At 42.5% G+C, this 27,557-nt stretch overlaps 1 protein-coding gene across 1 annotated transcript in view; it reads right to left on the reverse strand.

Annotated features, from left to right (window-relative positions):
* Positions 1-14,833: 14,833 nt before the first annotated feature.
* The window catches only part of cxadr (CXADR Ig-like cell adhesion molecule), a 50,794-nt gene continuing 38,070 nt past the window's right edge, over positions 14,834-27,557 (reverse strand). Inside the window, exons 4-7 of the mRNA XM_061055932.1 lie at positions 22,113-22,268; positions 21,900-22,022; positions 19,776-19,914; positions 14,834-18,106 (exon numbers count right to left, since the gene is read on the reverse strand). Coding sequence (XP_060911915.1) covers positions 17,824-18,106; positions 19,776-19,914; positions 21,900-22,022; positions 22,113-22,268 — 701 coding nt within the window. The 3' untranslated portion in view covers positions 14,834-17,823. The remainder of the gene's footprint in view (positions 18,107-19,775; positions 19,915-21,899; positions 22,023-22,112; positions 22,269-27,557) is intronic.

Here is a 27,557-nt window from a genome sequence, read left to right on the forward strand (position 1 = left end):
AAAGGAGAAACAAATCCATAGGACAACTTCATATTAAAGCTGACCAATTAAATCCAACTAACTTCAACATAAGTATGATTCATACTGAGCAAATAATCTCTTCAAATAAAGAGACATTTCTGACGGTAAGTGAAGGATCATTAGGTTACAGACATTTTGTTACACAATTAAAACATGTTTGCCTTCATTAGAGCGGACATCTGAAGAGAGACAGGGAACATTGGGAGGAGAGAGAGTGGGTAGTGACATGCACCAAAGAGCCAAGGTCGGACTCGAACCCACAGCCACAGCAGCAAGGTCTATAGCCTCTGTACATGGAGCACGCAGCATTACTGCTATAGGCTATCAGCGCCCCTCATAGAATCATTTTGAAGTCATCACTCTGGGATTTGGGAAATTGAATGTAATGAATGTTGTTTGCAATTTTTTTACGTTTTTTATGATGAAGAATAGATTTACTAATCATAAAAGTTAGGAGCCGATTATTCAGTACTGTGCATGTGTTTAAATGTGATCGCCTGTGTGGGTGGTTTTATGTGTGTCTCTGTTTATCTGTTTATGGGGAGAGAGAGAGAGAGTGATTGGAGAATGACATGCGGGACAGGATCCACGGGTCGGACTTGAACTCGGACCTCAATACATGAGACGTTGGAACTAACCGCTACCACACTGGCGCCCCGTTTATCTGTTTTTAAAATTGATTTTCTTGATGCCTTTTTTTGTGTTTGATTGCGGTGTGCTGTGTGTGATGTCCACTGAATTCAGGATTTATTGATTTGATTTCTGTACCTATGTTTTTACCTTCAGTGTAAAGCACTCTGAGCGTACCTTGTAATGAAATGTTTAAAAATAAAATTGATTCTGAAATTATTTGGGATTTGAAGCTCTGATTCTTTCCATGACTTTGTTTAATTTGACACCTTTACTCTCTTTAAAATGCACCTCTAACTAAGAACACAAGGTGGTGTCAGTGTTCACTCCTGTACTGTGAGATGAGACAAAAGCACACACACACACACACACACACACACACGCACACACACACGCACACACACACACACAGATAGTTTCAGCTGATGATGTAGTACAGCAGGTGGTAAACAGAGAACCGGTCTGACAGGTTGACTTCCTGTGTCCAGCAGCAGGTTGTTTGGTAGCTTGTTGGTATTTGTCTGGTTTGACATGAACGCTGTCGTCACACATGCTGTCAGACAGGCACAGCAGCATGGCATGTCAGGCACTCCTTGCGTGTCTTCTGCTTATGTTTGAGCTCAGCTGAAGAGCAAATAAAAAGCCTCGGTCCTCGCTCGTCAGCTGTCTGAACCCTGAAGCCTTACATTTATCCCAAACCTGAGAGTCAGCCGTCTCCTAACAGGTGCCACACCTTCCTGTGCCTGAGAGCTCACATGACGCCTGCAAACAGGAACATCTGACGCTTCAAAGATACAGTAAACAAAACATGACTCTCTGACGTCTGCATGATGAAAAAGATGGAGGATCGTCTACCATAAAAGGAATTAAACTACCTGGAACACACCTACAGAGACTCATTATAAAACTAATGATTTAACTCAACCTTCAGTGGAACCTTCTACTGTTACATAAACTGTAAAATCATGAACATTTACACATTTCCAGAAGAGAAATATAAAGCTCATACTTCAAGATTCTAACACACTGTTGTTTTTCATTTCATTTCAAACCTTTATTTCAGCCTTTTCCCTTAATTACAATGATGTCGAGATACAAATCACAAGAAACAAAAAGGGCACAAATAAAACAACAAAGACCGGTCAGGATGATTCTCAGTAAAAACAATCACACTGTGGTAAAGTGGTTTGAGGTCATTGTCTTAATTTGTCCAAGAGAAACAAGAGTGTCTATCTTGAGAGTGTGTTGTAAATGATTCCACATTTTTGGAGCCAAAAAGCTTCAGTAAATGTGGATTTTCCAAGTTCAGAGTAAACCCCTGGGACTTGAAGCAATAGACAGTCAGTAGAGCGAGTGTGGCAGGGTCTGTTGGTCCAGTTCAGCAGAGATGATATATAACATGGTGTATGTCCAATAAGAGATTTATAGATGAAGACATACATGAGATTATCCCGTCTCTGAACGGACGTGAACCCGGGCCACCCGCCCGAGACGACAGCCTCCACACATGGGGCGCACACACTAACCACTGCGTCACCAGCGCCCCGAGAATACGATGTTTTTGATTGATCTGATGTGCTTTTGGAGTTCAAATGTTCATTTCTTGGGTTTCAAGAAGTCTTTAAGTGAAATCTTCTATGGTTACACATTTAATCATAATTCAACACCGTGGTAAACTGAAGAGTTTGTAACTCAGTGTGATGGCTGTTACTCCTGGAATCGATGGGTTACGTCTAGTTCAGTGATTTCCTGTACAGAAATTAAATGAATAAAAGATTATTGTTCAAAGCTTCCTGGTGTAACAATAGGATCTATTGTTCAGTTATATGTTGCTACACTGACCTGTTCTGTAGTGATACCTACGAGAGAGGAGAGAGAGAGAGAGAGAGAGAGAGAGAGGGAGAGGTGAAAGGTGTTCACATGTCGCAAGTTGTTCAAATCAAATCATATTTATCATTATAGTAATATTATTTTTCTCACTTCTACCTTATAATGGCCAAACTGAGCAAAGCAAATTAAGATGATAATTCATGTTCAACAACTTCATAACTTACAATCAATAATCAATAATGAGGAGGGCAAACTCTTAGTTAATGACCTGTTAGACTGTGATCATGTAGAGTAAGGTACTACAGTAATAAGCAGACAGTATGCTATCAGTTAGCATGCTAATAATCAACTAGTTAATGGTGAATATTGTGACCTTCATTTAAAGTGTTACCAAAAATGGTTGCATACTTTTTCTTGTTATGTTTCAATGTTTTGAAGTTGTTTTCAATCACGTTATCTTGAAACACTTTACAAAAGATCGTATGGGATACTATGCAGGAAGGATTTGTAACTTTGTATTCCTCACGTTCCTGTCGTCCACACTTCCTCACCGCTGAGGTGGAGGTCGGAGCAGGCCGTGCATCCATGAGGACGGCGGTGGTTGTGGGGACGACAGTCTGAAGGTAGTTTTAGTTTTCTCATTAATAACATTAATAAGATATTTGACTTCCTCTTTCCTGCTCAGATAAAGGTTCAGTTCTCTCTGATAGATTGAAGTGTCCTGCTTCTTGTGTTTCTCGTTTCTATTTTTTAGAATTTTTTAAAAGATGGAAAAAGAAAGTTTTACATCTTATCATGGCGTATACTCAAAAATGATTCATTGTTTCATCTTGTTTTACATCGTGTTGTTTTAAACTCGACATTTTTGCATCTTATAAAGTCTTCCTCACCTGGAGGTGAAGGTGAAAGGGTTATTGTTTTTGGTCTAAAAAGACGAGATAAAAAGAGAGAAGAAGAACTGAACAGCCTGTGATAAACAGAGCTCGACTATCCCCTCCTAATCCGACTGACTGTACTTCTCCTCCATCACCATAATCTGTTGTATTACACAGCACTGGCTCCAGCTGATACACCTCCCTGTTCTCCTGGAAAAAAAAGAGCAATTATGTGGAAATGCTCCAAGTCTTTTCTCCCTGCTGACAACAGTTCTAATCACATCCAAACAAACGCACTCCTAAAAATACTTTCCTCTTTATTAATGGGAAGGCATCCCGTTCTCAGTGGGAGCGTTCCCCTGGTGTTTTCGCTCTCATGAGAAAAAGCCTATAAACCTACAAACACAAGCCCAACACTGCTGCTGCTGCTGCTGCTGCTGCTTCTTCTTCTTCTGGGATTTAACTGATGCTGCTCATGCGGACTCTTCATTCATTCATCACGTCATTTAAATTCTAAAGTCTGTAAAAAGAGGAGATCAAGAGCGAGTGCTGGCCTCAAATATGAAACGCTGTTTAAGCTCACAGAGGATCCAACCTTGTGCTGAACCCAGAGAAATTAGCATAATGCTTCAGACATATGTATCCAATATAATCCTTTCAGCGGCTGCTCACAGTGGTCAGAATGAAACGAGATGCTCTTCATGGTGGAGATGGGTTTTTTTTCCAAAGGAGAAGATGAGGCATGTCTTATTTTCTGAGTAAACACATTCAGACTCCAGGTTCAGGTCAGCTGGAGCTTTACACCCTTATCTAAATATGAGATTTGTTTTCTTGACGGTTAGAGATCCTTCTGATCCTCCCACATGCTGTTAAATACGTTCATCTGTTGTTTGATTTGGAGGTAAAACAGAAGATGACTAACGCCTTAAACCCTGTGAACGGTAACATGTCTGAAAACTGGAGTAAAGGGGAGGTCAATATGTCACAAAATATGATCGTCCAAAACCTAAAGGTTAACTCCCGCACACTGTCTTCTAACTTGCAAACAAATGGTGCCTCCACAATCTAACAGTACACGGTCTCCGTGCTGTTTACTGTTAGGACCTACTGTTCAGTAGGAAGATATCTGTTCCTCCATTAACCCGCCTCATGTTATTGACACTCCAACTCAGATGTGATCTGCACAATGGCTCAGAAAATAAAACAGAACTTCACATTGCATGTAAACAATTTAACAAATTAACATTTGAAAGGCGCGTTACCCGAAACCGGACACATCCATCCTTGTTTGTTTTGACTTGGAGTTGCACGTGAAGTGACGTCTTACATTTAATTTCTCACAGCATTGTGGGAGTTAAAATACAACTCACTTCATGAAAGGATGCGTCCAAACCATACTGCACAAAACCTTTAAGTTAGTATCCATGCTGAAATGTTCAGTCTACTGAGGTGGACCCAAAAGATGCCCACTGAATGACCATGAATGACCACTCTACTGAAAAGTCTGCACTCCATACTGAAATTAGGCTTTTCAGAAAGGGCCTGTCATTTATTAGCAATCTTTCTGTACTATACCATCCAAGTGCAAAATAAAGTCCATCAAAAGTCCCAACAGGAGAAACACAAGAACCACGAGGAAAACCAACATAGTACAGGAACACATCCAGTAGACGTAATGAACTGACACTAATACAAAACACAATTAAATAATTAAACACAGGTGTGACAGACAAGACACAGGTGAAGGTGATGGAGGCGATCAAAGTGGAGGGAAAACTACAAAGGGAGGAAGTAAATGAAGACAGGAAACAGTGGGGACAATTTTTTATTATTTTAAAAGTTATATTAGTTGTGTTTTTTTAAGGCATCTTGCAACTCCCCTCTTGAGGGCTTGTGGCCCCCTGGGGGTCACGATCTCCACTTTGAGAACCACTGGTGTATAACACAGACAGCGCTGAGAGTATTGGAGACTATTGTGTTGTGCAGTCTCTGCCACAAAAACGGGTGCTCTAACATTGGTGCATATTGAAAAGGATGCATGTTTATGTCTGCAGCAGCTCAATATGTGCTGGTAATACCAACTCTCTATTATACTGGCTGTGGTCTAAAATGGAAATGAAGAAGCTGTGTGTCAACATACTTTCGACAAATAGCTCGTAAAACAACTCGGTGCTTCCTCTCTGTAGGCTGGAATGAAAACACAATCGCTGTTCTCACACATGACCTCCACAGACAGACACACAGCTACAGTGTGACGGAGGAAAGCAGAGGATCACTTGTTTATCACAACTAATTAAGGCAACAGCCTTTCTACCCAGAAGGCACTCTGGAGTCCTTCAGACATGTTACAGTTTAGCTCTCTATTTGTTTTCTTTTCTTCGCAAGAAAGATAGTCAAGGTTCAAGATGCTGACCCAGATACCATCCCAACGAGAAAACGATGCAGCTTAATCCTGTTGTTTGTCTTTATTTCATATCCTGCAGCATGGTTTAGGACGACCTTCACAGACACACACCTACAGCAGCAGCAGGGCCTCATTAGCTGTGAGACAGAGCTCCATCAGCGTGGACACATGAACTTTAATTATTGCAGGAGCTGTTTTTCCTGCAACAGAACGTCTCAGTCAGCCAAGTCACGTGGAGCGCTGTACTATGTGAATGCAGAGTACGCACAGAGTCGATATTTGGTGTCCAAGCGCTGACCTTCTCAATTCTAGGAAGCAGACACCAACAGGTTCAGCAGAGCGGAGATGAGGGAATGATTCACCTCGCTAATAAGGCTTTAGATTCAGAGCACAGCACACAGCCTTTATACTCCTCTTCAGGATACTTCAGACAATGAGGAGAAATGGACGCATCAATCTGAACGCTACAATCCACTAGATATATCGAGGGGGTGGCAGGTCACTTTAAGTCACTTTTACTAGAAAATAATGACCAGCATACATTTTTAATCTTCTGAAAGCCCTAAAATGCCCAAATAGGGAAAAGCACAGATGTAGCTAATAGCATTAATAACGGCCATTTCTTTAAGTGCAGCAATTTATCATCCATGAGAGTCGAACATACTAGTGCTGGAAGAGGGTCGCAAAATGAGACATTGATACAAATGTTATTAATAACACACATATGCTTTCCCTGAAAACGATTTAAATGTCTGCTTAGTTTTTTCTTCTTTTTCTTAGATTTTATTTTTGTGCCTTTAATGGAGAGATAGGACAGTGGATAGAGTCAGAAATCAGGGAGAGAGAGAGAGTAGGGAATGACATGCGGGAAAGGATTCGAACCCTGGCCGCCCGCTTGGAAGACTACAGCCTCCATTACCACTGCGCCACCAGTGCCCCTGCTTAGATTTTTTTAAATAAACACTACATGTGTCCTAATGAAAGGATGAGCGCTCAGTGGAGAGACCCCTCATCCCAGTTATGCCCTTATGCCCTACTGATGAGTGACGTTACCTACCTTATGGCCCTTAGTTGCCACCGCAACCAAAACAGTCATGCAACCTTGAACAGGCCCAACCTCCATTTATGCAAGTTAGCCTGGTAGTGACAGTGTTGATACTACCTACCCTTCCACATGGCGCCTTCTGACCTCTACAACTCAACCATGTAGACTGATGGGCGGCCAGAACCAGGACATCCAATTTTGTGTGGTTGTTTTTTTTTTCCAAGTTAAAAAGCACAAGGATGTAACATCTTTTAGATATATTCAAGGCAGGGTTTGTCATTTCCTCCAGATTCATTTTTTTTATATTTTGGTTGAAGTTGTCTTTAGGTCCTGACAGAAATTAATAACTCATGTTCTCTGAAAAGGGAATGAAGAGAATCTGTCATCTGTATCATCAGTTGTAAGTCTGTAAAAACTTTGACCAATGTCTGCCACGAGGTACCAATCTGATGAACCAATCACACGCCTCCCTGTCTCCCTGCTCGTTCTCTACCTCTTGTGTGCACTAGCCCACACTCAAAGTGCGTCACCGATGACGGAGTTTATACTGTGAGTTTGTTGTTGGCAAACAAGGGGCGTGGCTTTTGAGGGAGCACAGAACAAACAGTGACAAATCGGTCAATGTGTGTGTGTGTGTGTGTGTGTGTGTGTGTGTGTGTGTGTGTGTGTGTTTTTAGACACACGTGGAAGGACGACAATGAAAACAAGAAGCATCCTTCATACAGTCTGTGGACACTGGTCAATGATCTTCTTTTCTTTCTGCTTTTTTTAATCTCTCTTCGGTAAATCTACATCCTAACTCTCTCCCAGTAATCCCACTGAATCCTTCCCAACAAACCAGTCCAGAGCCTCAGTCTCGTTGAGCACCTGTGCCGGCCGGACTGCAGCATGGAGGGGAGGATTCAGACTGTGAAGGTGGTCGAGCTACGTGTCCAGCATGGAGAAAAGACATCGTCTAATTGCTTCGCTGGAAATAGCCTGAGCTGGGTGGTGTAGGTGGGGGTGTGGCTACGCTGCCTGTGTGGAGGGAAAAGGGATTACCCCATCCTGTTAAATCAGCACCCTGATCTTTGACCTCGCTGTGGCCACTCATGGTGATAAGACTGCACATGGACACACCGGGGCGGCTCTCATAAGAACACATACATGTGGAGACACACACATGATACATCACTGACATGACTGAGGCAATAATAGAGATGACCCCAATCATCAGAGGAAGGAAAAAAGGGAAACTGAGCCGCGTTTCCTCACCAAGGCTGCGTTTTATTGCCGGCCTCGTGATGACATGGCATTGGAGGTTGATCACCTATAATAGAGTCCAGCCAGGGTGCAGATTAAAAGTACAAATCACATTGTAAACGACTGAGTGCTGTGCTGTGGGTAACCTCCATCTTGGACTGTGAGGTGTGAACCACAGTGCTCCCCTTGATCCAATCTCTCAGCTCGACTACAGGGTGATAACACAGAGATAAAAGAGCACAAAGATTAAAGGAAGCAACAAAAGCACAACACTGAGAGGGGAAATTAAACCAGGAACAAAGTCAGAAGACAAAATAGACACTATAACATCTCTCAGTCGTTTGTAGACTCTGGTTTTGAGCCTCAAGTTTGGCATTTTTGCAGTTGCCACCTTGCTTTTTGTGGCCAGGAATGACTGTTTGTTGACTTGAAGGTGGAAATCAAGGGGCAGCTTCTTGGGCAAAGAAGTGCAACAGACTGCAGTACCTTGATCGTCCACAAGGCTAGCTCCAAAAAGAAGACAATCCCAGTAGTGGTCTGGCTTTGATTCAGCTTTGCAAAAAACTGCAGTTCCTCGAGTGCCCGCTTGAGCATTTTAACAACAGAAATAAACATGTTTACATCCTGGTACAACATTTTTCTGGGTCTCTATATCTTTATTGGTAAAAACAACACAGGGGTGATTTTATTAATAACTCATCTGTAAGACTAAAATGCAAAGGGTTAGGCATTATTAGGTATTTTAAGAGGTTTGGCTGATTTGACTGACAGGCCTTTGCTAGGGGGCTAAGCTCCACTGAAGCTAGATGACAAGCTAGACGAGCTAGGAAGAAATGTTTCAGCAACTAACATGAACTTCTTGCCACTTCAACACCACCTCCTCTTTGCCTGCTTCTAGATTTGCCAGAAATGAGTTGGAATCAGAATTTCCAATTTGACGACCTCCATCGTTTGGCTTCAATACGCCGCTTCAGAACACAAAGGGTGACGTCACTATGATTATGTCCATGTTTTATACACATACCATCCAACTTCAAAGTGAAGAATACAACTTCTCTATCTGTCATTTTTGCATGGGGGTCATTAGACTACCATTTGAAGGACGGCGCTAATAAGAAATGTGAATATTAATTCATAATCCATCAGCTGGTCACTTCCTTGATTGGTTTTGTGCTACTGGTGCCGTTTATGGATTTTTAAATGCAAATATAATGGTGCAAATATAAAGTCAATATGGCAACCTGTCAGGGTTATTGTACCAACAGGTTACCAAGAAGACTTTTTGTAGTTGTGATAAAAATTGAGGTTGCCACCCCCTTGCTTGTCTCCATCGCACCCTTCCATCCAAACATGCTCCAAATGACAAATGTGGTTATGACAAAAATGCTGTATATCCTCTATTATACTACTATCACTGGGACCATCATTAAGAGCATCATGCTGTTTTGAAGAACAGCATGAACTCATCATTAAGGAAGTGTTCATGGAGATAATAACTCAACAGAGAAGGTGGGTCATTACATGTTGACTTGACTGAGTCGCAAGATTTGAAACAATGCATGCGTAAGGCAACTCCACATTGGCTTCACTGTTGAAACCCTTAATTCTACAAGACTTAGTATAAGCCGTCTATGCTCTAAGCCCATGTAGCTGGATGTGAGCCTTCTGGTTTCTCCGGTCTCTTGTGGAAGCAGATGAAGGTGAACCTCTGGTGGCGATAATTTGCCCAAACATGGGGCGTCTCCTGAGCGAAGGACTAAGTGCAGCTCATTCCTTCCCTCATGCCACATGCGATGTTCCTGACAGCGAATGAAATGTCACATGTTGATGAGTGCCACCTCACTGATCCATGAAGCTCAGCAGACAACATTTCCCCAGAGAGCGACGGGAATCTGGAGATAATGAAACGTGAACACGATGTTCTTGGACTCAGCATGCATCCTCTGCTGCTCCGCTCCTCTCCCCGGAGCAAGAAGGGGAAGGTCATCCATCAAAAGTCACATATTAGTCATCGAAATGTGAGTGGAGCGAGGTCGAAACGGTGACCCAATAGTATGCTAAGATGCAGCAAGCGTAGAGGTCGGCCCTCAACAGATGACTCCATATCGACCAAAGGCGGGAGGTAGGAGAGGGGGATATTGGATGGTGCACCAGTGCTCTCCTCCTCCTAGACTGGGAGAAGAGGAAGGCTGACAAATGAGTACACAGCAGCTGGGTGAGCCCCGTGAGAAACCTGGGCAGTCTGCAGGCAGAGCAGACAGTGGGATGATTGGACCGAGGTTTGGACTGAACTCCCTCTCCGCAGAGTAACCTCCACCGTCTGCAGCCACAACATACGGGTTGTTCAAGGTGATGTACGGTTGAGTGCAGTGAGTGTTTCCATGCTGACACATTGATGCTGTGCCTCCTTTTCCGATTGCTTCTCATTTGACATGGCACAATGACTGTGCATATAAAGTTCAGACTGTCAGCTCTGATTTACGGCCAGTCTCAGACGGACTGGTTTGGTTGTTTAAATAACTACTGGTGCTTGCGTACCTTCCCACGGGTGTGATACTGAAGGCGCTGGAACTTTGGCTTTAAATAATAAAAGTTTTAGGATGCTGGTGGTTAGCAGTGGTGTAGTACAGGGTTAGGGTTAGAGTATACCCACTTATTTTTCAGTCTCTATACGGTACCCACTTCTAAATCTCCTCTGATTCACACCATTGATTAATCGACAAAAGTTAGTAGTATTCTGCATTTTTTTTTTCCTAGGATGGTGAAGGGGTGACCCTCACTACTGAGGTCTGTCACCTTTTATAACAGAGGACGTTAATACTCTGGGCCACTTAAAACAAACAATTAAGAGTAAACCCACTTATTCAGGCACCACTACATCACTGGTGGTTGCTTTGCACATCCCCCCATTTCTCATGAGACTCCCCCAAAATTAATTGTTGGTGGTTCTAGAAGCAGGCGGCCGGGTTTCAACTGAAAGCTCCTCTGCTTCCCATCATGCCCATTAGACAACAAAATACGTAGTGATAAGGTTACAGAGGAGAACCTTTGTGCCCCTAAAAGTAACTTGAATAGAAAGGAAAAGAGAATTTAACACTTAAGAGGTAGGACTTCAGTGTCTGTGAGTTTCTCTGCAAAGTAGAACCAAGATTCTGCACTTAAAATATCATCTGTGTTCAACATCTAAATACAGCTGCGACAGGAAACAACAGGGACCAAATCCAAAAAAGTAGCTCCTCATTCATTCATCCGACGAGGCCATAAAAGCCGCCTGTACGTTCACATCATAATCTGTGTCATTTTACATCCAAAGTGCTGGGAGCGACGAGCCAAAATGTTAATGCACTGCTGTGCCAATGGAGCTGATGCAGCTCGTGCTTCATGCATATGCATACTCCTCCATCCTACCCAGAAGTCCCCCTGCAACCCTCTCCCAACCTGACTGTCTAAAAACAGCAGAGGGCTTAACGCTTGTGACAGCAGACGTCACGGCGTAGGAGACCCGAGCTTTTAGAGGCCTCTTTTGTTAGCAGGGAGCGAATCACGCTTTACAAGATAAATCATCCCGCCAGCAGCCGGCTTAGACTGTGTACAACCAGATAAGGTTGCCAAGGAAACCCTGCCGAGGAACCAATGAGATTTTTTTTTGCTATACCAGTCTCCTTGATCTGTGCAAACAATTAATACCTCACCCAGCGAGGAGGTAGGAAGGGAGAAGGGGGGGAGGGGGGGAGGTGGGAGGAAGGCACAAATCCCCAGGTGCTTAACAGAACTCGACTCTTTCTCCTCAGCTATGTTAGAGGTTAAAAAAAAAAATGTCACAAATGGATATTGCACAGAGAGACACTGAGGGATGATGTATGACTTATTGTACATTAATTCAATGAGAGAACAGCGTTTAGTCCATAAATCTAATCTGCAGCACACATCACTAATGTCCTTTTAATGAATGTTTTTGAATGCATGGCCATAAAAGTGCCATTACATCCCGACACATCCATTTGTAGGACGGCTGTGATTGTGCAGATATGGCCGCAGCTGAATAAACCCCGGCATGGAAGAGGAGGGCCTGACGTGCAGGAACTGCCGGGGAGCCATTAGGCTCCGTGAGTGACTTCGACGAGCCACAGATCAATGCTCCAGGGCCCTATCTATTACTGACATCCAATTATAGCAATGGACGTCCGCTTAACACCGCTACTAAGTGCTTTAGTCTTTTTATTGACTACCTGTCAGCAGCCTGCACACAGCCCAGCTATTGGCTGATAATCAGCAATCGATCTAACGGCATGTCAGATCACCAGCGTTTTGTTGAGTGTATAAAAAATGTGACGAGGGCGACACGGCAGAGAGATGTTACAACATGTGCACAACTTGTCCCTCACTCATCTACAAGGCATTTCCCATCATTCAGCATGTTAATTAGAGAGCTAATTTTGTACATCTTTGATTAGCGCTGGCTTGCAATGAAAGTAATTACACAACACATTAGCTACAGGGGGGTAGGGTGTAATTGAATAAAAGCAAAGCAGATGCTGAAAGGAACAGCCATGACGCCAAGATAAACAAACAGTCTTGTAAATAACCTCAGCATCTGGTTTTGACATCCGTTCAGCTTTAAGCAGCACACCACAGAGCGTGTGCAAACATGTTGAAAACATGCTAAAAAATGTTTCATTTATTTTGCATCACTGCAGCTTCCCAACATCAACCTGAATGGATCAAACCGTTCTAAAAGATGATTCCTGCATATCACACAAAGTCATAATGTGATAAAAACTGTGAAATGACCATCAAGACAAAATGGACCATAAAGGGAAAACGTAACAACTGAGCAGAGGCGTCAAATGAATGAGAGAGGAGAGCTTTCAGAGCCATGGAGAGAAGAAAACCCGACAAAATGGCCAACGACGTCAGAGCAGATTCATTGTGGCGACTTTCCCAGTTTAACTGATTTACACATGAGTTCATGTACATTATTTAAAGTATATTGTTGCACAGAAATGTGCTTGAGAGAGCTTCTTGCACTTTTATACTGTGACTACTTTTTATGACCACGTGTCATAGGGCCACATTAAAGAAAAGAATATTTCCAGACTTATGTTTTTAGAGAAAGAAGATGTAATATTAATATGGAGTCAGGGGCGCCAGTAGCCTTATAGCTGGTGCAGAGGCTGTAGTCCTACAAGATGGGGACCCGGGTTTGAATCCGACCTGTGGCTCCTCTCCCACATGTCATTACCCTCTCTCTCTCTCGGTCACTGATTTCTGACTCTAGCCACTGTCCTATCTCTAAATAAAGACAAAGAAGAAGTAATGTAAGAGAAGGAGGATGAGGACAGAGGTTGTTAGTGGTTGTAGGCGATGTTGAAGGAGTGAGTTTTTAGGGATTTCTTGAAGGTGGAGTGAGGAGGGGGGTCTCTGATGGTTTTTGGGAGTGACTTACAGAGGGTGGGAGAAGCAATGGAGAAGGACCTGTTCCCCCAAAGGAACTGTGGTTTGTCCTGCAGGGGGAAGGGGGACAGGAGGTTTGCGTCAGCAGACCTGAGTGGATGAGCTCAGACAGGTGGGGGGGGGGGGGGGGGGGCTTTCCAGGTGATGATGACGAGTTGGAAGTGGATGCACTGGGGGATGGGGAGTAGTTTCTGGAGTGTTTTGGACGATGAACCTTAGATGAGACTGTTGAAGGAGTCCAAAATGGAAGTGATGCATGCGTGGATTATGTTATAGGTACCTTCTCTAAAACGTATGGAGAGCCTTTCCTGACTTTACTTGAATGTACGTTCTTTCATAAATATTTTCATTCAATTCTTTTTAAACTACTCTGTATAGATTTATATTTTATTTATTTGCTGCCTTTTCGTGGCACTAAGTAGCTTGGATGTTAAAATTAGCCGTCTAAATTAAGTCTGTAGCCACTATAATTATAAAAAGTGCAGCAGGGGATGAAAGCAAGAGGCCCAACAGTTCTTCCAGGCGAGCCAGGTCACAAGCATGTTTATACTGCTGCTGAGCGACGGGCAGTGGATGCGGCAGGCGGCCGTTTTGCCATTGATTAATTACAGTCATTAGGTGGTTAGAAAGTCACCTCACCTGGTGTTAGGGAAGGAATTTCCCGCCTGATTAAAATTAATCACAGTCAAAAAGCTGCAGGAGGCCGAGTCCCTGGGGAGCGAGCAGTGCTGGTGAGAAAGGGAAATTGAGTTTTATTCGTTCTCGGGTCCACAGCTGCGAACACCACACTGTAAACAAAGAAATAAACAAACCTAGCTGCTGTGTTTTTTTTTTTTTTTTACATTTCATGGACTTTTATTATTCAAAAATACAGCACAAAAATACACACAAAGAAAAAGAAAAAACGGTTTCCACACAGTGTGAAACCTCGAAGGAGATCTTCATAGAGTATTAGTACGCTGATTTCAAAGCTACAGTTAATATTGTTAGTAGTTAATGTGAGCACACAGAGGGACGCCGTCGCCCTCACAGCTCTGTACAGTTTGTCAGCAGGTGAGAGTCTAACTAGAATCCTACAGGGGCCCGTCCTGAACACACACTCCCTTCTCTCGCTCTCTCACACACACACTCGCTCACACACAGGAGGAGGAAGTGACAGGTGTAATTCCTCTGCCTGGCTCTTAGTTTCCTTGGCATTAGAAAACAGGTGCAGAATCCATTCTACCACAACGCTCAGAGGCAGAGATGTTTCTACGACTGTCACCTCCTCTCACATCCTACAGTACAAGTCACACTCACACACAAGAGACACACACTCTGCCCCTCCTCGTCTAAAAGACATAATTTGCCAAGCACAGCACGGCAGAGCATCACATTTACATACAAACATCTTCATCTTATGTCATTCCACTGTGTAGTGATTAGATAGGGTTACTTTGACAGGTTATCTATACAAACAGTCAGAACCTTTAAAAAAACAAAAAAAAACACCAATTTATTTCATTTTAAATAAAGTTTAAAAAAAACAAAGCATGAAGTCATGTTTTGAAATATAAAAACAAAAGCTTTAAGACAGTGATAGAGGTTTTTTTTAAGCTATGAGAAGTGTTTGAGGTGTGTGTGTGTGTGTGTATGTGAAGTCCAACAGAAAACGATTGATACTCCCGCTGTGTGCTGATAAATATATTGTTCTAGTGGCTGAGACGGCCGCTCAGGATGATGCTACTACACATAGCTCCAGCGCACATCTGTTGGTTGCTATGATACGACTCATCCGGGGCAACAAGGCACAATAGAAGCTAGTACGAGTCCAGCTGAGAGGGGCTGTACAGAGGTGCACTGAGGGGGAGGTATGTATAAGGCTCAAATAAGGAGTAGAATAAGGCGTCAGAGAAAACAAACTTTGCACTCAAGAGTACTCATAGCGATTTTGCTGCAGACAAGATAAGATGTTGGGCTTCTAACTATGAAAGCAAACAATGAATGATGGGGGATAATTTGAGAGGTAAATAACCCGCACAGTGGAAGAAGTGTCTAAAAGCAATGAACACGGACAGACTGAACAAACAGATTTTCAAGAGTTGTTCCAGGTCCACTACGTTATCAGAAATCCCACCAATACATTGGTCTAAAACAAGGATTTCTGTACGAGCAATATGCAAGACCATAAATCGATCCAGTACCAGAATTAGCCCTGAAAAATATCAAGTAGCTGTAGGAGAAATGCTGCTGCCTCCACCCTCCAAAAACAGGAAGGGTTGCAATGTCACTATCAAATCCTTCAGTGAGATTCAATCTATCGAGCAAATTGAAGATGAACTGATTGAATGTTATCATTTGGACAACATTACGACGCTCGTGGAGGATCTTCTGTAAAGTCAGTTTCTCTGAATGGTAAAAGGTGAAATAGGAGTGTTCCTCCTCCCGTGCTCTGGCTGACCGAATGCTCTCTTTGCTGCTGCTTACATTCGCTCAGGTTGTTTTTAGACGAGTTACGTTATGAGTCATCTTAGATCTAATGAGTCATCCCGCGTTGATTATTTACTACGTTAAAAAAAGAAAATGAACTTAAAATGAGTTCAAACACTAAAAAAATCAGTTTCAAATGAGAAGTCAGAAAAATCCTCTACTAATAGAATTTGTATTTCTCAGTTCATTTTTCAGTCTACGCTGTCAAGCTAATTTAAAAAACTTTAAAGTATTTAAACACTCAGTTAGGGGTCCAATCCAGGGTGTTAAATGTGAAGTGTTTGTCTTGGGTTACTCGCTTCATACTCGTCCTTATACGGATGAACATGAATTCAAATAAAGTTGTTGAGCAGTCATTATCTGCATGCATTTCTTCATGTTTTAAAAATGCTGAGTCGTATTCATCTATTTATTATTCACAGGTATCAGATTGGTACTTGGTATTGCCCAGTTGTACAAATCCAGGTATTGATAGTTAAAGGAATATATGGCATTAAAAAGTCTCTAATATTATTCAGAACTAGGAGAAGTCGTCCACAGTGGTTTTAAAGCAGCTTCAGAGCCGTGTCATGCCGCTCTTTAAGGCGTTTCACATTCCTTCCTCTTTGTGGGCTCTTCCTTCATGAACGCAGGCTCGACATCCTTCATTAAAAAGTCCAATTAACACTCCGAGAGCCGTGCGAGGTTTCCTTTTGACCACAGAGAGAGAAGGTTAATCATGATATTGGCTCCTTGTAATGCAAATAAGGGGGATTACACACGATGCAGATCTGAGGGGGGGGACTGATACTTCAGATGATGATTAAGACTTGCTGTTTTTTTCCCCTAACATGGCGTGTGGTAGAGCAGCATGTTCTGCTGGTCACGGGGGTCGGGGGGTCTGTTCACAGTCAAACTTAATCAAAGCAGATTGCTCGGTGAACCTTGCTGTCCAGCTGCCCCCCTTAGTTCCAAGTACACTACCTCCTCTGAGATCTGCAGGGGGGGGGGGGGGGGGGGGGGGGGACGTGGGTCTTTTATTGTTTTTTAAGCGCAGTCAAGAAGCAGTAATCCACCCAATCACAAGATAAGGCGGCTTGAACCTCCCCCTAATCACCAGCCAATCCTGACGGCTCCAACCCCAAACTGCAGCCGGACTGGACGATTCAAAGAGTGAACAGCTCGACAGAAAACGGCTGACCTAAATTCTTGAACTCGGTCAAAGTCTAATCTAAAAAGTAAGGAATCATTTTAGGTTCAATTTGTAGAATTAAAAATCTGTCTGAAACAAGTCGAGAGTGTCAGGCCTGAAAATGATCATATTGTTATGTAGGCATTAAAAGACGACAATGAGCTACAGTTCCCATCTCCCGCTCACACACACACTTAAATCCACGCACACACATACATCTGCAGGACTATACAAACATGCATGCATACGGCTGCACAGCTGGCCAATAAGAGTCCTGGATCAGTTTTAAACATACAGTTTCTCTACAGCAAGGGCCATCTATATGAAAACAGAAAAACATGCATTCATCTATGTACAATATAATTTGTATATTGACCATTCTGCTTTATATCCACACTAACTCATTTTTCTGTGACAAAGTCCATGAAGTAAAATTCATAAAAGTTCTTTTTTTTTTCTTCGTATTTGTATTTGATAAAAAGTTAATGTGCTCTGTTGTGATTCCAGTAAAACTCATCTCATCTCTTCTCAGCACCACAGCAGAGCCGGTCTTCATAAGAGGACAAAACTCCCATTGTGTAAATAATGAAGAGCTAAAAGTCAGCCGAGGCAGCCCATCTTCATTTGTTTAAGTCCCACTCCTTTCCTCCCATCCCTCCCCTCGTATCACGCTCCCCTCCGGCTAGACGATGGAGCCGTCCCTGTTCTGCGCCGGGATCATGACGGGGATGCCCCCCATGCGGCTGAGGTTGGGGCCTGCCATCTTGGGTGCAGTGGGCGGGGGCAGAGGTACGTGGCTCGGAGGCCTCTCGTACTCCTCCGATGAGGGGATCTTGTCGTACTGGGGCTTCAGGGCGTACTCGTGCAGGTTGGAAGGTGACATGGAGCCCAGGGAGGAGCGCTGGCTGCCGACGGTGAAGCTGCGTGCCGTGGAAACACGACTCTTTGGAGGAGGGACGTCCTCTCTGTGGGGAAACAGAAAAAGAGGAATATTTAGACAAAGACTTCACTCACTTTCATGAGCTTACCTCAACAAGGACTGAACAAAAGAGGAAGGATGTAACCTCGTGGTAAAAAGGGAAGCCAATTCAAGAGTTTCTTAAACCTGTTTTCTTCCTAATAACCATCAGCCAACACCTGGATTACTAAAGAAGTTCACAAACAATAATCCCGTCACTAAAACCACTGGCCCAGGAACTTTACCATACAACAGTCAAAGTACTTGTTAGAAAACAATATGAAGACAATAATACCTGATAAAAACGTATCTATTCTACACTACATCTTTTTATGTTAGCATTGATCAGCAGATAAATACTAACAGAACACTCGCTACAATCCATGACAGAGTGCTCTCATTTTCACGAGCGGGCTCACTAGGACTGTACAGTGTTAGCGGCCGCTGCCTTTCAACTATGACACAGACGTGTGCGAGGGCACCTATGAAATGTTGCCGCTGTAGCAGAAGTTAACGAGATGATTTTACAAGAATGACTCACAAAACACCAGTATCATATGAAAATCATGTGAAATAATAAATCATGTTTCTGTGTTTAGGCAGGATATTAACCAGGGGAATCAGCTGGCGTTGGGGTTTTTCAAGCGAGTCAGTTATAATATTAGGCACTGGACATTTTGGGGAAATAAACGTGGACAGAGACTTTCTCAGGTGCTTTAAACCATGATAAAGTTGGATGACACTCTGGTAGAAAAGACTGCAGTGTAGAGCACTTGCTGCACACTGAGGAAAACAATGAATACTGAAGGAGTCTGCAAGAGTAATTTCAAGAGCGAAACATGATTGGACTCAATAAAGAGGCATAGATAATTGGAATCGGCCCGTTTGATTGGACGGGGCTGCACCACACAGACTGTGTAATAGCCTGTAGCAATTGCAACCAAACACAGTTATGCCCTCCTCTCCCTCTGCCACCACATTATCAACTAATAAGCAGCAATAATCCAGTTAAATGCTCAATCAAAGAGAGCCTGAGGGGCCAGCGGCTTGTTTAGTCCACAGCTTCGTCGTGTTCTTTTTTTTTTGTGTTTCACAGAATGAGTGTGTCTGTGTGTACGAGACAGCACCAGTGGTCTAATCCTCTTTGTCCTACAGCGAGAGCAGTGTCACATTGTGGTGTCAGACAGATTCAGCCCGCAGCAGAGTGATAGTAAGCCCGCTGGTTGTACAGAGCTCGCGGGCCGGATGGAGTGCTGGGGGGTTAGGTGGTGGTGGAGGTGGGATGGGGGGGCAGCCAGCAAGCAGACATGTCGGGATCCACAGAGCAAACAAAGCTTTCAAACTGATTACCACAGCTGTTTATTTGAGGAGCGGTGGAAAAAGAGAAACGCTGATGGAGAAAAAAACATTTTCACGGCTGTTGAAGCTTTTGGAGATGTGTTTTTGTGTGTGCATACGTGTGTGTGTCTGAGATGACCACAGGCTATTCTACGTGTGCAGCTTTAGAGTATTTATTGCTCAACAGTCTAAGAATTTTTTATTGTCACATACAATCCAGTTTTAAAAACCTGAGACACATTTCTCACCACGGAGCGAAGAGTCTAAATATTCCTCCATCAAAGAAAGCTTTTCTTTATCTGTGAGCAGAGTCTCATTGATGTTTTTAGAGAGCGTACCTGATCTCATTGCAGATCTCCTTCTCATACTTCTTCCTGTGACGGGCGCGGCAGCAGCAGAAGAGGATGATAGCAATAATGAGGAGGATCAGGAGAACTATAATTATGGCTCCTGCGATGATGCCGGGAATGTTGGGAGCTGGATAGAACAGGGAGGGACAGATTTGGTAAATGTTAGTGTGGATACATTACAAAGACTTATGGAGAAAAGGGGGATGCTTGGACCCTGATATCTGGCTGTTTGTGAAGCAACAAATGAGAAAACATTACCATCTAGTACGTTTGTCAGTTTATTACACTGAGAGAAGTTGAACACATATTTAATCCTTTGATGATCTTCTGCAATGCTCACATTCCTCTATCCTAATCCCAAATGTCCTGGTTTTTGTTTGTTTTGTTTGCTTTTGGTTTTTGCGAGTCTCATTTATCGGTTTTGTTTAATTAAACTTGTAGAAAATGTAGAAAATATGCAAATGGTTTGGATTTATAATTCCCTGAAGGGGTAATGAAAGAGCATTGTAAAGTATAAAGCGAGGGAGAAAATAAAAAAAGTTAACATTTTAAGTTCTTTATCTGAGGTTTTGATGCACCAACAGAACAAACTGTCTGTGATGTACAGTTTATTATCTGCTGAATACACTGGTCCAAAAAGAAACAAAGTGGATTTTGGACTATGTTTGGCCCTTTGTTATGAGTTTTGAGCAGAAGTTGGATCAAAGAGGAGTGTCAAAGAGTCAGGGCAAGCTCGAGCACTTCTCTGACACATTCTGCAGATTACAGGGACGCTAACAAGATAGTGGTCCTGAGTGTATTAAATCCAAACTCAGTAACAAGACCAAACAATGACAGGCGTAGCCAAAGTTACTAAAAAACACACTGAAGTGTCAATGTTCTTGTATTAAAGCATCTTCATGCTGCAGCACTCGGCTCCAGCTGCCCCATGCTGCTGCGCTCCAAGATGACAGCGTGGTGACAGCGAGCTACTGAAGCTTCCAGCTTCACAACTTCGGCTCATTTGTTGTTCAGGAAATATCCAAGATAACCGAGTTTGAGCTCTACATGTGCTGGAACTGATAGATCTAACACCTTCACATATACAGGAAAAGTATGTTTTTGCATTTATAAGTGATTTTTTTCACAAATGAACAATAACCTAGTGATCCCAACAATCACAACTCCGACTTATAGAAGTTCAGAAGGTCAAAATGGTGCTTGTTTAGCCTTTGGTTATGCACAGCTACTGGACTAGCACATATGGAGATTTGGAGATATGCATCGGGCATGGCTTCATGGACGACAGTGATGGTCAGTCAACACAACATACATTAATATCCCTCTCAGGATGAATTGTAACATTACTCCAATGATCTATTAAACCTGCTAAACATCAGCATGTTAACTTAGTCACCATGTGCTTGAAAAGCCTCACAAGCTTCCAGCATGGCTATGTCTTGTCCTCAATATTTCCTATTTTTTATTATTATAAATATGATTATGTTAGTAAACTGGAAACATAACTTTACTCTTAAATTGATTACAAATCCAGCAGAGCAACAGGTCTAAACAATCGACTGTATAAATAAATGTATAACATGGTACACATTTGGAGGTCTCCTGACTGATTTGGCTGCAGTATGCTCCGCCTCCTCCATGTTAACAGATGGGACATCAAACTACAAAACCTAAATGCATGTTAAATCATTTTTCCCCAAACATGATTTCTGACGTGATTGTTCTAAATGGGCTATTTACTGTATGTCTGAGTGTTTATTTTTTGCAGATGTTTAGTTTTAGTGTATATTGATGCTATAAAAACACATAAAACACCATGATTGACAGCTCTGTTGACAAATGTTGATCCTGCTGTGCTGTGTGCACCAGAGTAGAAGAGGAACAGCATGAGGAAACATGACAAACATCAAACTTCCCATAAGCGAGTGTCAACACAAGAATCGGTTCTGCTGTGGATTTTATGGATCTGACGGATTTTTGCAGTCCATGGTTAGTTCGCTGTGTGTTCTGATTGGCTTCATATACGCCATTGAACGTCTACTTTACATCCAGTCAATGGTCTGAATATATACCTGGCCAAAAACAGTCATTTATAGGTATTTAGGTACTCACGAGGCGTTACGTCCAGATGCAGTATACAGTCCTCAGTGCCGACGCGGTTAGTGACGGTGCAGCGGTAGGTACCAGATGCGCTGGCAGATGCGTTCCTCACGTTCACTGTTCCTCCAACAGGATCTGAAGTGAGAGAGGAGACCGTGTTAAACAGAAAGATGAGACTTATGTAGGCCCAAATGCTTTGGGAGTGCTTGTGAAAGGGTGCATTACCCAACACAGCGGTGGCAGGAAGCAGCTTGTTGGGACTGGTCTTCTCCCAGCTGTACTGCAGCGGGTTGGTGCCCTTGTTGGATATGCACCTCAGAACGACGTCTTTGCCTTCCTCTGTTTGGCCTTCAGCGTAGCACCTGGGCTTGGAAGGCTTCACTGTGGAGAGAAGAAGGAAGATTGGTTAATTGACGTCTTCACTTCAAATGTGTAGGTGTAAGGATTAATCTTACAATTGATTGTGAGAAGTGAAAAACAGAAAACATAACGAGGCGGCTGCATTAGCTCAGAACAGTAGACTCATCCTGCTGTTATTTTTCAATAATTTATCACCACCGACAATCTCATTCTTTCATGTTGTGGACAAGTTTGTGTGTTTTCTGTATTCCCTGAAGTTGATTTCCCTCTCTTGCTCAAAGCAGCAGTCATCAGCATAATGAGAGCAGTAATCAGAGTAATTGATACAGCTGCTGTCAACACTCCTCGGTCAGTCAGAGTGTTGGCAGGAGATGAGATGGGGAGGTGGGGAGGTGAGGGTGGGTTCAAAAACAAACAGAGCTTCAAATTAAAAACAGACTGCGACCAGTGAAACCCAGACATGCTCAAGAGAGGAGGAAAAGGAGGGAGAAAGAAAAGAGTAAAGAAACTACTGGGGGGATTTTTGAATAGACAAAAATCTAAGTGGGTGCTTTGAGTTCCCTGGCAGAAAGCTGACATCATGATGTGGTAATAATGGGCTCTGTAACAACAAAAAACTCTGGAGTGGCGCTCTGCAGATCTAAACCAGGTGTCAGGCTGGAGGCGGGGGATTTGGGATTAACAGTAGACGGACAGGACTGAGTGCTGCTGCTAATCTAATAAACACACACAGGGTCAGGATGGTGGGGGCAGCACAGAGAGCGGGAGGGCAAAAATTAAGCGAGCGCTGATGGACAGATGGTGGAGAGATGGGGGCCAAGGCTGTGCAGCTCCTAACTCAGTTTGCGCTCCATGTTGCACCTACACACGCCACACAGTAAATGTCAGCGAGCTACGACATTTTGAAGGCATCTTTTAAAAGGTGAAAGTCAACCTGACGCTGTTACACACAGCTGGTCATATCAGGACTGATGCCAGATGAGCATATTTATTTGTTTGAGAGATGAGGTCAAAGAGGAAGGTGACGGAGGCTGGAGGAGCACAGAGCGATAAAGGGCAGAGCGATGCAGCCGACCTGGATCTGTTAAACGAACAATGAAATCTGATTTATGAGTTGCACAAGGCTGTCTTATGGAAGAGATAAGCAGAGAGGGATTGCTATATTGTAGGATTCATTTCGGTCATGAGGCCAAAACTTCAAAGAGTGACGACTGATTGTTGAACGGTGAAGTAAAATATCCGTCACTGGCCGCATTAAAGCCAGGCGGACAGGATAAAAGAGATTTCTGCTGAGCTTTGCAGAGAGAGCCTGAACAGGATGAGGTCTCAGGCAGGGGCAGAGCTAACTGATTGTCTGTTGAGTAATTATGGAAAGGTATAACTGAGAAAAATGGCTCTAAAAAGTTTTAAATTACCAGCCAATTGGTTATAGTATTCATGAGGCTATCTTTATGAAGATTCCTAGGTACCTTAATTCTTTTGTGTCTGCTCTAAAAGGAGAGAGTGCCTGGGGAAGATTTTTAAAGGAGGTAATTTAGAGGAACATATTCAGGTTTCTGGGGGTTGAGTTTTACCAGCAGGTTTTCTTAATTTCTCAGGACTGTTTAATATTACGAGGCTGATAATGTCGGATTAGAGATATAAAGCAGAAAGTCGTCTGCATACACAGCCTCAAATACAATCATACTTAAAGCATCACAGAATCGTTCCACTACAGGTTAAATGGTGAGAGATATAATGGGGACAGAGGACAACCTCAAAGGTTGCTGCAGAAAAGCATGACTAGGCTATGTTTTCATCATGACATTTCATTAATCTCCAAAAATATAAAACTTAATAATGTTGCTATCAAATTAACTTTGCATAATTTATTTTTGGGGCGATCCCCAGCTCAATGTCCGATGTGTCCTTGAGCAAAACACTGCTTAGTTATGTTTGAATGGGATTAGTTACTTCTGGTCACTTTACACAGCAGACTCTACCATCAGTGTGTGAATGGGTGGGTGTGACATGCGGTGTCAAATCACTTTGAGTAGTCAGAAGACTAGAAAAGCTAAAGTCCATTTAACATTTTCTATTTTTATCATCATTACCAGCATCACTACTGATGCCTCAATGACCATCACATTATTTATTTCATATCTTTGTTTATGCAGCATAATCCTTCTAGATGAGACTTTTTTGGCATTTAAATGTCACAAAACACAAAACCAATGAAGTCCTTGAGGTAACCCAGATGTCCCACAGCAGACATGTTTTTTAGGGTTATTTTTGGGGCCTTTTTGCCTTTATTGCTGAAGAGAGACAGGAAATGTTGGAGGAGAGAATGGTGCATGACATACGGCAAAGGGCTGATTCAAACCCACGGCTGCTGCGGTGAGGACTACAGCCTCTTTACACATGGTGTGCAACATAACTGTTAGGCTACCGGTGCCCTGCATTCATGGTTTTAGTCATATTTGCTGCTGCTGCAACCTTCAGATAGACTTTTTCCTAACACTAACAAAAACTGGAAATTTGTCGCAAGATCAAACAGTTAGCAAGACTTTAATTTTAAGTAATTTACTGATAATTACTAAAAAGGTTCTTAATAATACATTAAGCCTTTTGATAGCAGTACAGGTGGGCTCTATTCAGGAACAGTTGTGAGAGTTGCTGACGTACAGAGCGTAACTGCTGGTAGATACTCTCCTTCTGTTAACTTCAACGTCCTGAAGCAACAAGAGGAGAATACACAACAAGGGATGCAACGGCACAACACGTGCACTGCAGGGGTCAGTAAGTGTGTGTGTACCTGCATGAGGCAGTGTTTGTGACAAGCCTAAGCAATACCCATGTGTATAATTTCAGGTGTGTTTATGCCTGTGCACACACATGCATGCACGTCTCTCCGTGTTCGGGAGACCATCCTCCTTGTGACAAGATCAACCTGAAGGTAAAATGCAGAGCAGGCAACATGTCCTTGCCTCTCCTTGTCAACGTTTCCTTGCTAAGAACACCTCTGCCCCTGGGGTCAATAGCTAGCAGTCTTTCATCTCTCGTAGCCTCCAGCTATCATCACACACACACACTATCCATACTGTAGCTAAATACATCTGCATACATTGTAGACACTGAGCTGGTGTAGACATCTAGAGGAGGATACAATCAATACTTTTGAACAACAAGAAATCTAAATATCTTGACTTCAGATTTAGAACAAGAGTAACAAAACCCCGCAATGGTCATATTTGAGACGTACATCTTCAGATAGATATTTCTTGGGGAGAGGGATACATACTTTGCCTGAATTTGAACAACGAAATACAAATGTGCGATCAATGGCATTACACTATTATTAACTGGTATCTGCATCACATCAGATTTAGGGTTGGGAAAAATATTGAGATGTTAATATGAGACGTGATAGAATCGATGAAACGATCATGCCAAGTATAATTTTTTAGATTTTAAAAATAGCACTCAACACATTTCCCTGCCTATTTGACTCAGCGTATCACTACTTTATTATTCAATATGGTGCCACTTATTTGACAGTGAGATAAAAGAAGAGAAAACAGCGGGATAATGTCAGGCAGTGGGGAATTATGTTAAAGGGGGAATTGTCATTAGCGGTGAAACTGAAACTAAACTCTAAATTTACCTTTTGGGGCATTTTATATTATTTAATTAATCAGATTCTGATGTGTCATGATACAAATGTCTTGCAATATATCAGCTATTGCAGAAACATTGTATTGTTATTATTGTAATAGTGGGCCAGGTATTTACCATTGTATCATGACTTTACCTGCGATCACCGACTTGGCAATGATAGTTAAGTTAGAGTAACAACAGCCCTATCGGATCCTGCATATAATTGTGTATATTAAAAAGCAGGAAGTTAGGGAGGGACTTGTTGTGGATATTGATTGTCGTTTACAGTAACCAACAGCCCTGAGTGGGAGAGTATTCAAACACAAACACAGTGACGAGCCATTACATCTTACTGATGAGCGGAACAGGTGCATGGAGGCAAATGAATCACAAATTATTTTGTTTTCTAGAAATCACAAACTCTAAATTATCATAAAGAAAATCAAGAAAATCAATTTTTTTTCATTTTCTAAGACTTTTTTTTTTAGACATTTGTGATGGGAAAAACAAAAAGACATTTGAGTGGATTTCATGGGAACTTTAGAAGCAGGCTTGAAAACAACTGATACATCAACAGGTTTGCCAACTTTCTCACAGTGAGGAATGTGGAGCTGCTGCCAGGAGGTAGAGCTGAAACAGTTTATGTTCAAGCACATGTTTCAGTGACGGGATTCACTGTTTCCTGTTGCTTCTGCTCAGATCAATTTGTATGTAAAATAGCCTCCCACAGGATCTATTAGAGGTTCTTAGGTCAGCTGTAGCCACAGTTAATGATGAGATTTTCTGTATCCATGTATCTTCTTTTTTTTTTTTTAATCAGAGCTGCTTCATGGTTCATGACACAAATACTGTGAAACTTGTTTGTTTTCCTTTTGTGCACCATGTGTTTCTGGTTGAGCTGGTCGGTGCACTTCAGCCGCTTCTACACACATGATATCATGTCAACAAGCACAGCAGCCATTTTCTGAAGGCTGCCCTATCTTTAGAAAAAGAGATAAGAGCGCTGAGATAACAGCCTAATATGCAGCTTATCCCACAGCACAGACTGGTGCAGCACACGTGGGTTGTTTTTTCCCATATGCAAATACCAGCCGGGTTTCGGGAGGCGATTCACTCTCGACAGCATTTAGTCAGTTGACCGATCAGTGAGGCCAGTGTGTGTGTGTGTGTGTGTGTGTGTGTGTGTGTGTGTGTGTGTGAGAGAGAGAGTGTGTGTGTGTGTTTGCCTAGGGAGTAATTCATGTGAATTTTACATGACGTGTCACCCATCTCACCCTGTGCAATAAAAAAAAAACAGCTGAGTGTATCAACTCCATATCTGAGGTCTTTCATTTTATAAAGACAGGATGACATTGTGCACGCCGACAATGATATCACAGATTCATATCATTTATTTAATCATCTTTGGCTGTACTTTCTAAGATGCTTATTAATACAACAGAAGAATTATGATTGAGAATTCTGAAGTTTTTGCAGAGGTCATTATTGATATTTTTATTGGTAAACGTATTTGCTTACATGCATAATCTTTTTCAAAACAATCTAAAGTCAAATCAATCAAATAAAACCTTTTATGGATAAAGTCTCAATTAATAGGTCTTAGAAAAACTTAGACTCTAATCTTTTGCATTATTACAACATGTTTGTTTATGACCTCGTAATGCACATGGTGGC

The sequence above is a fragment of the Labrus mixtus genome, chromosome 14 (assembly GCF_963584025.1).
Source record: "Labrus mixtus chromosome 14, fLabMix1.1, whole genome shotgun sequence".
Lineage (NCBI taxonomy): Eukaryota > Metazoa > Chordata > Actinopteri > Labriformes > Labridae > Labrus > Labrus mixtus.